The 13,443-nt window shown below is 44.8% G+C and overlaps 1 protein-coding gene across 1 annotated transcript in view; it reads left to right on the plus strand.

The window, feature by feature from the left end:
* Window positions 1-13,443, plus strand: part of LOC144494136 (macoilin-like) — a 96,344-nt gene that overhangs the window by 37,644 nt on the left and 45,257 nt on the right. The window contains exons 2-3 of the mRNA XM_078213733.1: window positions 8,801-8,942; window positions 12,469-12,595. Coding sequence (XP_078069859.1) covers window positions 8,801-8,942; window positions 12,469-12,595 — 269 coding nt within the window. The remainder of the gene's footprint in view (window positions 1-8,800; window positions 8,943-12,468; window positions 12,596-13,443) is intronic.

Raw genomic sequence — 13,443 nt, forward strand, 5'->3', positions numbered from 1 at the left:
TCTCTTGAGCGATTGCTGTTGGGAACCTCTTGCTCTTGTGAGCACCACTCTTGGTGGCAAGATCGGAGGCCAGACAAAGTGCGGTCCAAAAACTCCTCAATGGCAGAATGGGTGAAGGAAGATGGTGTGTCTTATCATCTGGGAAAACGGAAGGAGGCTGCAGCAGTAAGGTGACCCTGGTCATTGTGGTTTGACATGTCATTGGAATCAGATTACCAGCCTGCATGATTGTGTGGACAATGATGACACCCTCACATTCCCACGTAAAAGGAGGTCAAATCCAGGCTTGTACCAGGGTCCATCTGCCAAGTCCTGCGGTGATGGAGGATTGACGACAGGGACCGGTCTGTGAACTCGGGAGCCCTAGTTAATAATCTGTGCACAGGTTACAGAGGTGTGATGGTTGTTGGACGCCTATGCTGGGGCAGAGATATTTTTGGGCAGCAGCATTTCTGACTGAGAGGTCCTCTCAGGGTACCCTTCGCTCACCACCGAGGCTACTCTGAGACTGGAGAATTCAGGCCTCAATTTGTAAATTGTGTATTTTTTTAAACCAAACAGGGTTCATCAGATAAATCTGTCAGAGTCCATTCATTTTAACAATTAAATCCCAAATTTGCTACAATTTGTATCAGTGATTAAGTAAAAACAAGTGTTCAATAAACTGTTGTACAACTGAGTCAGCAATGCAGATAAAAAGAAGCAACCAGAACTGTCAAAGACCTTAAATGAAACAAAAATGGATGGCAATACACAGCAGACTCATCAACAGCTAAAAAGAGAAAGACCAATTATCACAGTAACTATATTGATGGACCGACTGTGTATTTCTGCTGAAGCAGCATGCAGTTATCAACATCAGTCAGATTTATCAAAGTGACATTCATTATCAGTAAAGGTGACCCAGCTTGAGAAGCCATTTTTATAAACACTTATATGTTTATTAATTTTTAGTAATAAAACCAGCGTTTCGCAAAGTGGGTCACAGTTAAAACAAAAATGAATTACCGTCACTTCATATACATTTCACTTGCCAGGTCTGTTTGTGTGTGGCGACTATGAAACTGATCAGTGACCTGCACTTCACAAATACAATGAAATATCATAGAATGGAATCATAGAATCCGTAGAGAAGGAGGCCATTTGGCCCATCAAACCTGCACCAACAATAATCCCACCCAGTCCCTATCCCCGTAACCCAAAGTATTTACCCTGCTAATCCCTCTGACAGTAAAGTGCATGCCCATCTGCACATCTTCAGACTGTGGGAGGAAACTGGAGCTCCCGGAGGAAACCCATACGAATACAGGCAATTAAGATTGGTACGGCCCAGCCTTAGGAGGTTAGAGGTTAGAGGTTTCGAAACATCGACGAGCAACGTAAAGACTTGGATAATGCACTTGCAGGTGTATTTCAAAATAACCAAATGTCTTGCCATTTAATTAGTGATGTGCATGAATGGATGAACGAGATTCCCATTTTTCACCCTCTGCACCCCCTTCATCCATCCGCCCTTCACCTGTTGAAAATGGGACAGTGGGAGTTAATAGGGACAGAGTACTTACTTTCCCTCCCATCTCAACTAGCCTTCACTGGTTCTAGAGCTGCCAGAGAAACCTGGTAGCTAGAAGAGGTGGTGAAAGGTAAGTTTAAAAAAATGTTTCTCATGTTTTTATCAAAACCATGGACCTGGCAACTTTCACCCCCGTCCCTGATCATAATGTACATCTGAATCCCCTCCCCCACTACTTACCTTCATGACGGGCACTGTTCCCAATGGATTCATGAGGAAAACACATCTCCAACTTTAAAATGAGGCCTATAAAATTTCACTGGGCCTCGTGTGGCATTGTGATGAGGGCATGCCACTTGTTCCAGCCTTGCACACTGCACTCACGCCCTGACTCAAAATTGGGGCTTGGAGCTCTTATAGATTTCAAGATGGTCACCACAGTCTGTTGAAATGATTGCCATTTGCCAAAATTACAGTTAGTTCTGTGCATCTGTTCACAGATAATTGTTACCAAATGAATCTTCATTGTGAAATCATAAAAGCACCATTCACAATTTTGTCAGAATTAGGAATTGGGGAAAATTCCTGTCATACTGAGGGGGCAATTTTGAACTTGCACTTTATGTCCGTAGGAATGGTGGTGCATGCTCAAAATCAGGAGAGACCTGGAGTAGCAAGCAAGACGTCACAGGACGCCAGGAAGCTCATTTTAACTCATTACAATGTCATAAGTGAGCACTATTTCCGGATTCCCCCCTCACCTCCACCCGCCAGATATTCAGTGAATGCCAGTGTGATGTCACACCAGCCCCATTTGCAACAACTCTACACAAGCATGAACCTGGCGCCTTCAGTTCTGAGCAGATTTTGGAGGTGAGTTTCAGGCAACTAGCACCCTCTGCAGTGTGGGAAACATTCAGTATAATGGTGATCTATCTACGCACTAGTGCCGATGTTCACCTGTGCCCACTAAGTGCCTACAGTTTTTTAATCTTCCTGACCCTACCACTACATTTAGCTCTATCCCCAGGATCCATAGCTGAGGCTGAGGTGGCCAGCTGACCTCCACACCCTTTTGCCTGAGATGATCTTGCTGGGCATGGGACCTTGAGGGTCCACTCCTGCCTTCGGGCAGAACAATGTTTGACTCCTTCCCTCCTTGGTGTCAGGGACTGGAGGTGTATCACTCATAGGGAGGTGGGTATCAGATGGGCTGGAGATGCCTCGGGTCCCCCGGCTGGAGGGCCCCAGAGTGTACTCCTGCCGATCCTCTTCCCTTCAGATTCCCTGGGGCCCCTATGCTCCTCCATGGGCAGCTGGAGTGAGATCCAGAAGCACCACCATCCTCTGGCGCTAACACTCGTGGATTCCCACCAGTGCCTGCACCATGCGGTTGGAGCCTTGAACCATGGTGCAGACATCTTCTGGCATGGAGTGCACGTCCTGCACCAAGACCTCCACTGCGGTCACCACTGTCGGCTTCGTTGTGCTGAAGTGACGGCACCATCTTGTTGAACAGAAGGCAATGGGACTCCTACAGTCGGCTTTGCACACCGAGGAGGCTGCTGTCATCCCTTCCTAATATTCCCGATTCTGCCTTTGCAACTCCAGCAACCATGGGATGACTGGGCCCTGGGGTACTTTATCAGCCGGGTACTCAGCAGAGTCCTGAGCTCCGGCATCCCTCCGAGTGCCTTTTCCCCGAGACATCCCTGCCTCTGCCTGCCGTGGAGCTGAGTGACCCAGAAACCTGCCTATTTAGTGATTGCACCGAGATGTGTGTATCTGTGCTGGTGCCGGGTGCGGGTGACAGCTGTGACGCTTCTTCCATGGTGGGGTTGGGGAAGTCCCGCTCTGAGCTGCTGGTGTCCGGTGTTTCCGGGGGTGCAAGGATAGTCCGGCCTGTTCCGCTGGTTGGCCTGCAGAGAAGGGACGTGGCATCAGTGCATTAGAGGGGATACGGAGGGAACATTGAATATTCACTTGAGACTTGGGTATTGACAGCATGTCATGAGAATTCTCATGTTTGTCAGCTGCCCCCACTTCACCAGCAGCGCAGGCACGGCCTTCCTCCCTCCTGCCTGGCCAGCTCGAGGGCTCGCTTCTCGAAAGACGTGAGAGTGCTGAGTTCAGGCATGACCCCAGCTGGCTGCGTCCACTCATGCTTGTTGTGGTTGAGTTTGTTCTGCAATGTCACTGATAGGGAGAGTGTAGGCAAGAGTGGTGAGATTGAAGATGGTGATGAGGTGTGACAGGTTGGAGTGTGAGGAACATGACAGCTACTGGGGGAACATGGTGATTTTGGGAGGAAGGGGTGGCTTAGTGCCTGGTGTTGTGAACCTTCGAGGTCGCTGAGTGAGGGATGGAGTTGAGGGTGCGAGGGGTGTGTGAGGGGATCCAGGGGAGGACCTGGGGTGGTTCACTTACCCTGCCTTGGCGAAGAAGATCATTCATCTTCTTCCGACACTGCTGTCCCATCATCTTCTGAAGTGAGTTGGCACTCACTAGAGCAGCCATTAAGACAGCCACTGCATCCCAGGTGGGGTGGGTGAGTCCCACCTCTATGCCACTCCATCCAGCATCCTGGTGAGGGCCCCCTCCAAAAAGTGTGGTGCGGCCTTCTTGACTGTCATCCCCTGCAGTCGTTGTGGAACAAGTGCTGGTGAGCCATTTATATGGGGCTCCCCAGTGATTGCAGCAGTTCAGTTGTTGCAGGGTGGGCAAATCAGAGGGAATACACCACACCTGTGTGGGCATAAAAATTATTACTAATGAGGCATAAGATTCAGTCCAAAATCACGCCAGTGCCATTGGCGAGAATCACTCCGTTTTTCAAACAGGAACCAACACTTTGCTATTTTCTGGTAAGATTTCGCCCAATGTTGCTAATAGATGATAACTAGAGGAAATTATCATCCATAATTGGTGTGCAGGATTCTGGAAAACATGTACAATACTTACATGGATTGTAAATGCCAAGAACATAGGAAGGGTATGATTGCCAAATGCTACAAAAAGTGAATGTTAAGGTTGTAAAAAGCAGAACATTTCAAATAGCAGAGAATTAATTCAAACCTAACAGTTTAATAAACTGTTAAATTACCTCAATTACTGAAGATGTGCCTGAACAGATATTCTGGCAATTTGTCATTGTTATAATTTGGGCCAAGTTTAAATCTAGATATTAAGTACATGACCATCAGATCTTCTCAAAGCTTCTGTTAATCCCATTCTTCATTTAAAAGGATGACAGCAGATCCCAGAGGAAAGGTTTTAGTGTTTAATAATGGCATTTTATTCAAGAAATACATTGGCAGCCTGAAGGTTGAATTGCAGAGTGGCGTACATCAAAAAATTCATGTTGGTTAATTTTGATGCGACAATCCTGAAAAGAAAAATTGAAAATGCTGATAAATCTAAAATTACAATGGGAAGTATTGGGAATGTACAGATGATCCAACAATATCTGAAAAGGAAAAGATAATTAAATGTTTGAGCTGGAGACTTCTACACAAACCCTTGGTTTATGTTTCTTCTCGTCGGCTGCTGATAGGCATGCTGTGCATTTCTAAGGTTTTCAGTCTTTATTTCAGTTAGATTACTGTTTTATAATTTTGAAGTATACATCTTTATTTAATCAAGCTTTTAATACTTTTAACACTGTTTATAAAATCAATGCTTTCATTAAGTTCTCCATAGCTGACACTGTTAAAAACGACACCAGCCAAAATTAACATTTTTAAAAAATCTCAACCAAAAACACAAAGCTAAAGTCATGCCACGCAATTAATTAAGTTACTGATTTGCTCAACTGAAATGGCTCATTTTAGACTGAGATGAGGGGAGCAAAGGCATGGTTGCTAAGTTTGCAGATGACACAAAGGTAGGTAGCTAAGTATGTTGTGAAGTAGACATAAGCAGATGGCTATAGATAGATTGAGTGAATGGGCAAAAATCTGGCAAATGGAGTATAATGTAGGAATGTGAGCAGTTGTTCACTTTGGCAGGAAGAATAAATAAGCAGAGTATTATTTAAATGGAGAAGGACTGCAGAATTCTGAGGTGCAGAGGGATTTAGGCGTTCTATTGCATGAATCACAAAAAGTTAATATGGGGTGCAACATATAATCAAGAAGGCTAATAGAATGCTATCCTTTATTACAAGAGAACTGAACATGAAATAAAGGATGTTATGCTTCAATTATACAGGGCATTGGTGAGATCGCGTCTCAAATACTGTGTGCAGTTTTGGTCTCCTTATTTAAGAAAGGATGTAAATCTGTTGGAGGCAGTTCAGAGGAGGTTTACTAGATTGATATTTGGAATGAACAAGTTGTCTTATGTGGATAGGTTGAGAAAGTTGGGCTTGTTTCCACTAAAGTTTAGAAGAGTGAGGGGTGAGTTAATTGATGTCTATAAGACCCTGAACCGTATTGACAAGGTGGATGTTGAAAGGATGCTTCTTCTTGTGGGCAGAACTAGGGGGCACTATTTAAGGGACGCCCTTATTGGACAGAGATGAGGAGAATTTTTTTTCTCTCAGAGAGCTGTGCAACTTTGGAACTCTCTGCCACAGAAGGTGGTGGAAGCAGGGTCACTGAATATTTTTAAGGCAAAGGTAGATAGATCCTTGTTAGGCAAGGGACACAAAAGTTATCGGGGGTAGAAGGGCAATGTAGAACTCCACACAAATAGATCAACCATGATCTCATTGAAACCTGGAATTGGCTTAAGGGGCCAAATGGCTTAGATCTCTACTATTTCATATATTTGTATAAATGTCTCACATCATGGGTGGAATTTAATGTCCTCCCCAAGGCATGTTCAGTAGCAGGGAGCTTTTAATTGGGTGGGAAGTTGCTGGGCAGGGCTGCTTTGGCCTTCCCACCTCTGCTCCAATTGAGTCCAGGCTCTTGGGTGGACTTCCTGCCCTGCTACCGATTTATGCCCTTGAGTGGGTAAATAATGTCCAATTAAGGGCCTCATCCTACTGCCGCTGACATGAAATCCAAAAAGCAAACCCTGTCAGTGTTGCTTGCGGGATTCCATCGAGTGTCTCTTGTCAGGCACACAGTGCCTGATCAAGGGGCCCACATCAATAACGCTGGGACCTGCTGAGAGCCACCTCGATCCCCACAGCCCCTACCCATGATTCCCCCTCCAGGTATCACTCACCTGTGTCCTTGGGTGCTCGACCATCCTGAGTCTCGGATGGGTGCATTATGGGCAGTGGCCACTGCAGCCCTCTCCTACCCGGTAACACCCCCACTCACCAGGCCCGCCACGGTGCGATCAAACAATACAAAGCTGCTGGCCTCTGATTGGGTGCCAGCTCTCGTGGGTTGGATTTCTGCCATGGGGTTCTTGATCCCAGTGAAGGCTCACCCCTATCACCTACTTAGCGCTTAATTGGACAGACTTTCCAAAAGCAGGTGAAGCAGGGTTCTGTGCCTTCTCTCTAGTTGTTCCTTACATTAAATATTACCTTCTGACTTCATTGTTCATTCAGTGAATAGGAGACATTTATCATCTCAAACTCCTATCTCAGAAACAATTTGCTTAGATACATACATTTCTGACACTCAAATAATAAATTTCATAAACAAAACAGAAATAGTATCCTGATATCCAATGTTGCTCAACTGCAAGAATAGAAGCTTAACGGTTGAGTGACAACTTGTTGTTTACTGATTCTTCTCATTCAGCATATTATTTCCATACTTGCTTCTGATTTGACTTAAGCTCCAGGAGGATGGTTGTGTGTGTTATCAGAGACTTCAATTAGCTATGTCAGTGTTGACAGAACTATAACACATCACAGGTTCAAGCACTGATTCCAAGTCAGTATTGGATTCTGCTGAAATGCATGAGGTGTGCAGGAAGGTAACTGAAAAATAGTTCTATCTCTCCACAGTTTTCCATTGGTTTACTCCCAATAGTTATTTATTGGATGAGTTAGATTGTACATTTTGTATCAGATCAGCACAGAACCTGCTCTATTCTGTGCTGTATGACTCAATGACTCTCTGACCTCATTAGTTTATTATGGGGCACCTTGTCAAAGGGCTTTTGAAAATTCAGATACTATGTTACCATGCTGGCCAAGCAAGATTTTCTCTTTTGAAATCCATGCTGACTATTCATTGATATATTTTTATTTTCTCAATATATTTCTCCCTTTTTATTCATTCATGGGATGTCGACATCGTTGGTTAGGCCAGCATTTATTGCCCATCCCTAATTTCCCTTGAGAAGATGGTGGTGAACTACCTTTTTGAACCACTGCAGTGTATGTGGTGTAGGTAAACCCACAGTGCCTTTAGGGAGAGAGTTCCAGGATTTTGACCCAGCAACAGTGAAGGAATGGCGATATGTTACCAAGTCATGATGGTGAGTGGCTCAGAGGGGAGCTCCCAGGTGGTGGTGTTCCCACAGTGTTCCCAGGGTGGCACAGTGGTCAGCATTGCTGCCTCACAGCGCCAGGGACCTGGGTTCGATCCCCAGCTTGGGTCACTGTCTGTGTGGAGTTTGCACACTCTCCGTGTCTGCGGGGTTTCCTCCGGGTGCTCCGGTTTCCTCCCACAGTCCAAAGTTTTGTGGGTTAAGTGGATTGGCCATGCTAAATTGCCCTTTAGTGTCAGGGGAACTAGCTAGGGTAAATGCATGGGTTATGGGGATAGGGCCTGGGTGGAATTGTGGTCAGTGCAGACTCGATGGGCCAAACGGCCTTCTTCTGCACTGTAGGATTCTCTGCTACAATGTGTCTGTTGCCCTTGTCCTTCATGATGGTAGCAGGCATGTGTTTGGAAAGTGCTGTCTAAAGAGCCTTGGTGAATTCCTGCAGATGGGTGGACCTGCAAAAACATCTTCCTCCACCTTGCTGTGATTTTCTGGGTGGTGGGGGAAGATGTCAGGTGGCCCTTAGGCAACTAATATACATTTATGTGCCTCACCTTTCCACCACTCAGATTTAACGTGCGGTGGGAGAGACCTGCTCCTAATGTATAGCCCGGCAGGTTTGATCCTGCGGGTTGCTGCTCAGTGAAAGGCAACGTGCCTCCTTTCTGCATCCCCATTGTCAAAGTGATGCCACCTGTTGCCCTGTTACAATTCGCTGTTCATTCACTCAAATAATCTTTGGGGCAGATATGTCCAGGCCCCAACAGGGACAAAACCAAAAAATAATGACCCCTACTATTGCTTTGTGTGCATGGTTGTAAATGGTATATAACAGTAGAAATTGTACTTGACGTTTTATGCATAATTAATTCTTTTGTGATTTTATAGTGTGTTCACGTTTCTGAAATTCGTTATGGTCTGGATACTGATACTTTTGGCAGATTTCATCCTTGAGCTTCGATTTGAATATTTATGGCCAGGGTGGCTGTTTGCGAAGAGGGTTTATAATTCTTCTCGATATCAGGGCCTTGTAAGTATAATTTATATTTGGACATTTATACATAGAATGTAGATTCTAAATGGATATATTTCAAAATTGAACTGTGACTGTCGAAATTGATGCAGAGAGGTTCCCTGCCGTGCTATTGTGATACTGACCAACAAACCACTGCTCATGGTTACAATGCACTGTGTCAAAAATATTTCAAAATGTACACAATTGCATTTCTCTGCTCAGCCACCCTTCAGTACATGGCTCAGCTTTGTATCAATATTATTATTAATGATCTATTATCAATAAACTGGGAGAAGAAAGCGATGGTGGAGGTGAGGGACTAAAAAGTGATACACTGAGCCAATCAGTCATGCCCTATTTGTAAAAGAATTTTGGTCCCTCCATTTTCTTGATAGGTAGTTTCCTTTCAGATTTCATTACTATTTTGACATCTCAACTTTTTCCCCAGTATAATTCTTGAAAGTCACCAATTGTTGAACTATTGTCAAAATTTTACAATTATTTCAGAATTCCTGCACACCACCAAATTTGCCCAAGATCTTCACAAGGGCAGCCCAGGTATCTGCCCAAAAACAGGAATCTCATTTCCGTATGCAAATAAATTAAGTCATTAGGATCCAAGCGTTGTTTGAATGAATAAAGCCACATAGCACTGGACCCATTCTGGTCCACTGTACAGCACAGGCATGAAGTAAAATTTAGAACCAGTATTTAAAGGGGTGCTTACCTACATGCCCCCACTAGCGGGTTGACTGGCAGCCGGGGGGAGAATTCGGCAGGAGACTGAAAAATCGGTTTTATGCCAGTGTGAATATCCCATGGGATCTTCTACTGGTGCCTGTCATGGAGGATTAGGAAACCCGATGGAGGCCATTGTGAAGCAGTTTTGCATCTTGTTAATGAGATGCAGATGAAGGTCCAATCGGAATCTTCCACCACTCCCAATTCTCCATGATGCCAACGTGAAAACATGACTGTGCAAAACGTGTCTGGAACAATGTGGTGTGCAGAAGTCGGGACTCACCTGAATAATGCCTGATTCTGCCTCTGGAGTTCAGGATGGAGGCCACTAACAACCCTGGACTCAAGGACACCACTGTGAGTGAGCAGTGAGAGGGGGGATCATCTATAGTTGGATCTTACAGATTCAGTGCCTTGGAGTGGGTCTATCTTCTGGCCTCAGGATGTTCCTGGAGATTCATCGTCTTTCTTAGGAAGTCCACCTCCTGGCCTCAGAGTGCTCCCGGTGATCCATCTTCACTTTCAGGTGGTGCATCTTCTTTCTTCAATAGTGGGTCATTGATGATAGGTGTCTTTTCAATATGGCATCCAGTTACAATGGCGGACTATGCGGCATCAGACCTGCCCAGCCATATTATACAGTGCAAATTCCCTGGGTGCATAATTAATGAGGTCAGGGCCAGAAGATTTACTGTGTTTTCCTGCCAGATTCACAGCGGGAAACACCCTACATTCTCATCTCCACCACGGACCTTAGTTCCCAGATGGAAGAATTCCACCCACTGTGCAGCGCAGACACAAAATAGAATTAGGAACTAGTGTTTAAAGAGGCACTTAACTGCACATAAATAGCATGGAGGAAAGCCTTAGATTACAGAGTGACATAGATGGGCTGGTCAGATGGGTATAACAGTGGCAAATAGAATTTAACCTTGAAAAGTGTGAGGTGATGCATCTTGGGAGGACTAACAAGGCAAGGGAACAGGCAATGAATGGTACGACGCTCAGTAGTACAGAGGACCAGAGTGGAGTGCATGTCCATAGGTCACTGAAGGCAGCAGGACAGGTAGATAAGGTGGTTAAAAAGGCATATAGGATACTGTCTTTATTAGCCAAGGCATGGAATATAAGAGCAGGGAGGTTATGATGGAACTGTATAAAACACACGTTGGGCCACAGCTAGAGCACTGATTGCCATACTATGGGAAGGATATGATTGCACTACGTAAGGTGCAGAGGCGATTCACCAGGACGTGGCCTGGGTTGGAGCATTGCAGCTATGAGGAGAGGCTGGATAGGCTGGGATTGTTCACCATAGAGCAGAGAAGGCTAAGGGGGGACCTGATTGAGGCGTACAAAATTATGAAGGACATAGATCAGGTAGCTAGGAAGAAACTTTTCACCTCAGTAGAGGTGTCAATAACTAGGGGACGTAGATTTAAGGTAAGGGACAGAAGATTTAGAGGGGATTTGAAGAGAAGCTTTTTCACCCAGAAGATGGTGGGAATCGGGAATTCTGCCTGCAAGTGTGATAAATTCTCACATTTAAGAATCATTTAGATGAGCACTTGAAATGCCATGGCATACATGGCTATGGACCAAGTGCTGGTAAATGGGATTAGAATTAATAGGTGCTTGATGGCCAGCACAGACACGATGGGCCAAAGGGTTTCTTTCAGTGCTGTGTGACTCTATGACACACACTCAGATCGTTGGTTCCTATAGCTGGATATTCAGAAATACCTGGTGGGAATCATCTTAGTGATTGGAGGATGAGGATTAGCAGGAGGAGCTCTAGGGCAGGAAACCTCAAGCAGCTGCGGTTGGGGATCTGAGCAGAATACACAAGGGGAGGGAGGGTAGCTGGCAGGCACTTTTACTGAACCCAGAAGGTCTGCATGCCCAGAGTCTGTTACCTCTGCTTTCCCAAGGAGTAGAGCATCTGCAGGCTACACTTCTCCAGAGATACCATCGCAGCTCTGTACAACCTCCTGTAATGAGATGCCACTCACTGACCCAGCTGATTGTGTTTTCTCTGTGGCAGTCAAAGTGACAATTATGTGTAATTTTTGTGCTTCAATCTCATTCAATGCTTCAACAGCTCACAGCTGCTCTCTTTGCCAGATCCAGCTATTAGATGACATTCCCCATGGATAGCAGCAGTCAGCAAGACAGGGCAGCAGGCTTTGGTGCCATAGCAAGGCGCCCACAAAAATAAGCTGCCACTGATTGCACCTATGTAGCCATCAAAGCACATTGCACCACATCCCCGTCCATAGCCCCTCAATAAACCAGCAGCCTTCATGAAGAGCAAAGTATATCATCACGTTAATTTTCATCTGGCGACTGATTATTGCCAAGGTTATGCAGGTTTGTGCCCCATTTCCTGGCAGTTGCCATGACCCACACATACTGTGCCAGTCCACCATTATTTCATTGTTTGACCTGACTCAATGTGACAGAGGCTAGCTACTTGGAGACAATGCCATCTTCCGTACACATGGCCCTTCTACTTAACCCACACTCAGCTATTAAAAGGAGATATAACCAATCCATGGGACCTGCAGAGTCATGACAGAGCACATCACTGAACTGTTCACATCATGGTCGAGATACTAACTCGGAGGCAATGAGGGAGAGGGATAGCTGTTCTGAGGTTGGACTGGGTTGCATGCTAGACCAGGTCTGGCTTCAGCTGTTCCAGTATACACCTTCTAAAGGTACAGTGGAGGTAGGCTGGGATGGCTGTCTATTCTCCTGGCCAAGCTCTTCTGATATAATGTTTATTTTTCCTTCACAGGCTTTTTCCATACTTTTTGTATGTGCAGCATTTACCTCAGATGTGTTCTGTTTTATCTTCATACCATTGCACTGGCTTTTCTTTGCAGCCAGTACATACGTATGGATTCAGTACCTCTGGAACTCAGGTAAGCCATTTTACTCTTTAAAAAAAGGCACCAAAGAAGTCAGCAAATTGGCTTTTCCACAGATGTCAAAAATCCATTGCTGTCTGCAGCAAACAAACTTTATTTCACTCTAATTTAAATGACTCTTTTTAAAACTTTACAAAATCAATGTTTTATACTGATGATTTATTGTTGAACTATAACATTAGAATAAAATGAATATGTTAAAATACTGTATTCAAACGGCGGAAATTTAATTTGCGTAAAGTTCATCTGTCCTGCAAGATTTCTCATCAGTTAATTCAGGCAACACAATGGATTTGGAGAGCAATCCAAACACTCTTCAACTGTGAAACGAAGTATGGAAATCACTAAGATTTCACCCAGAGGTCTGTCTTGGGCGATTACCAGAATAATCAGGCAAATTGCTTTATTTTGTCTCTCAGCAAATAACTCCTATTTAGCATACGAAACACTTTTGTCTAGGAGCCTTTTTACAACTTGGGAGAAAACATTTTATTTTGAAGACATAATTGAAGGTGAGAAATGATTTTCTTTTCTGTGGAAAAGTGGGTTTGAAAGTCTGAGATTTGATAGCCAGCCGCTGTGGAAATTGTAATGTCAGACTTGCACCTCTGATGGATACTCAACCTGCTGCCGTTCACATCTTTCCCGGGATTTCACTGATGCCCATGGCGGTTTGGGATCTACTGAGCAGAAATCAGCGGACACGGTGACAATAAACAAACCAGCAGCGGCATTGAAATGGCAAAGCATTTTGGCAGCCTCAGTTGGCTGGTTTGTGATGCAGAGTGACGCCAAATGCGCAGGTTCAATTTCCGTACTGGCTGAGGTTATTCATGAAGACC

This window comes from Mustelus asterias, chromosome 5 (assembly GCF_964213995.1).
Source record: "Mustelus asterias chromosome 5, sMusAst1.hap1.1, whole genome shotgun sequence".
Taxonomy (NCBI): Eukaryota; Metazoa; Chordata; class Chondrichthyes; order Carcharhiniformes; family Triakidae; genus Mustelus; species Mustelus asterias.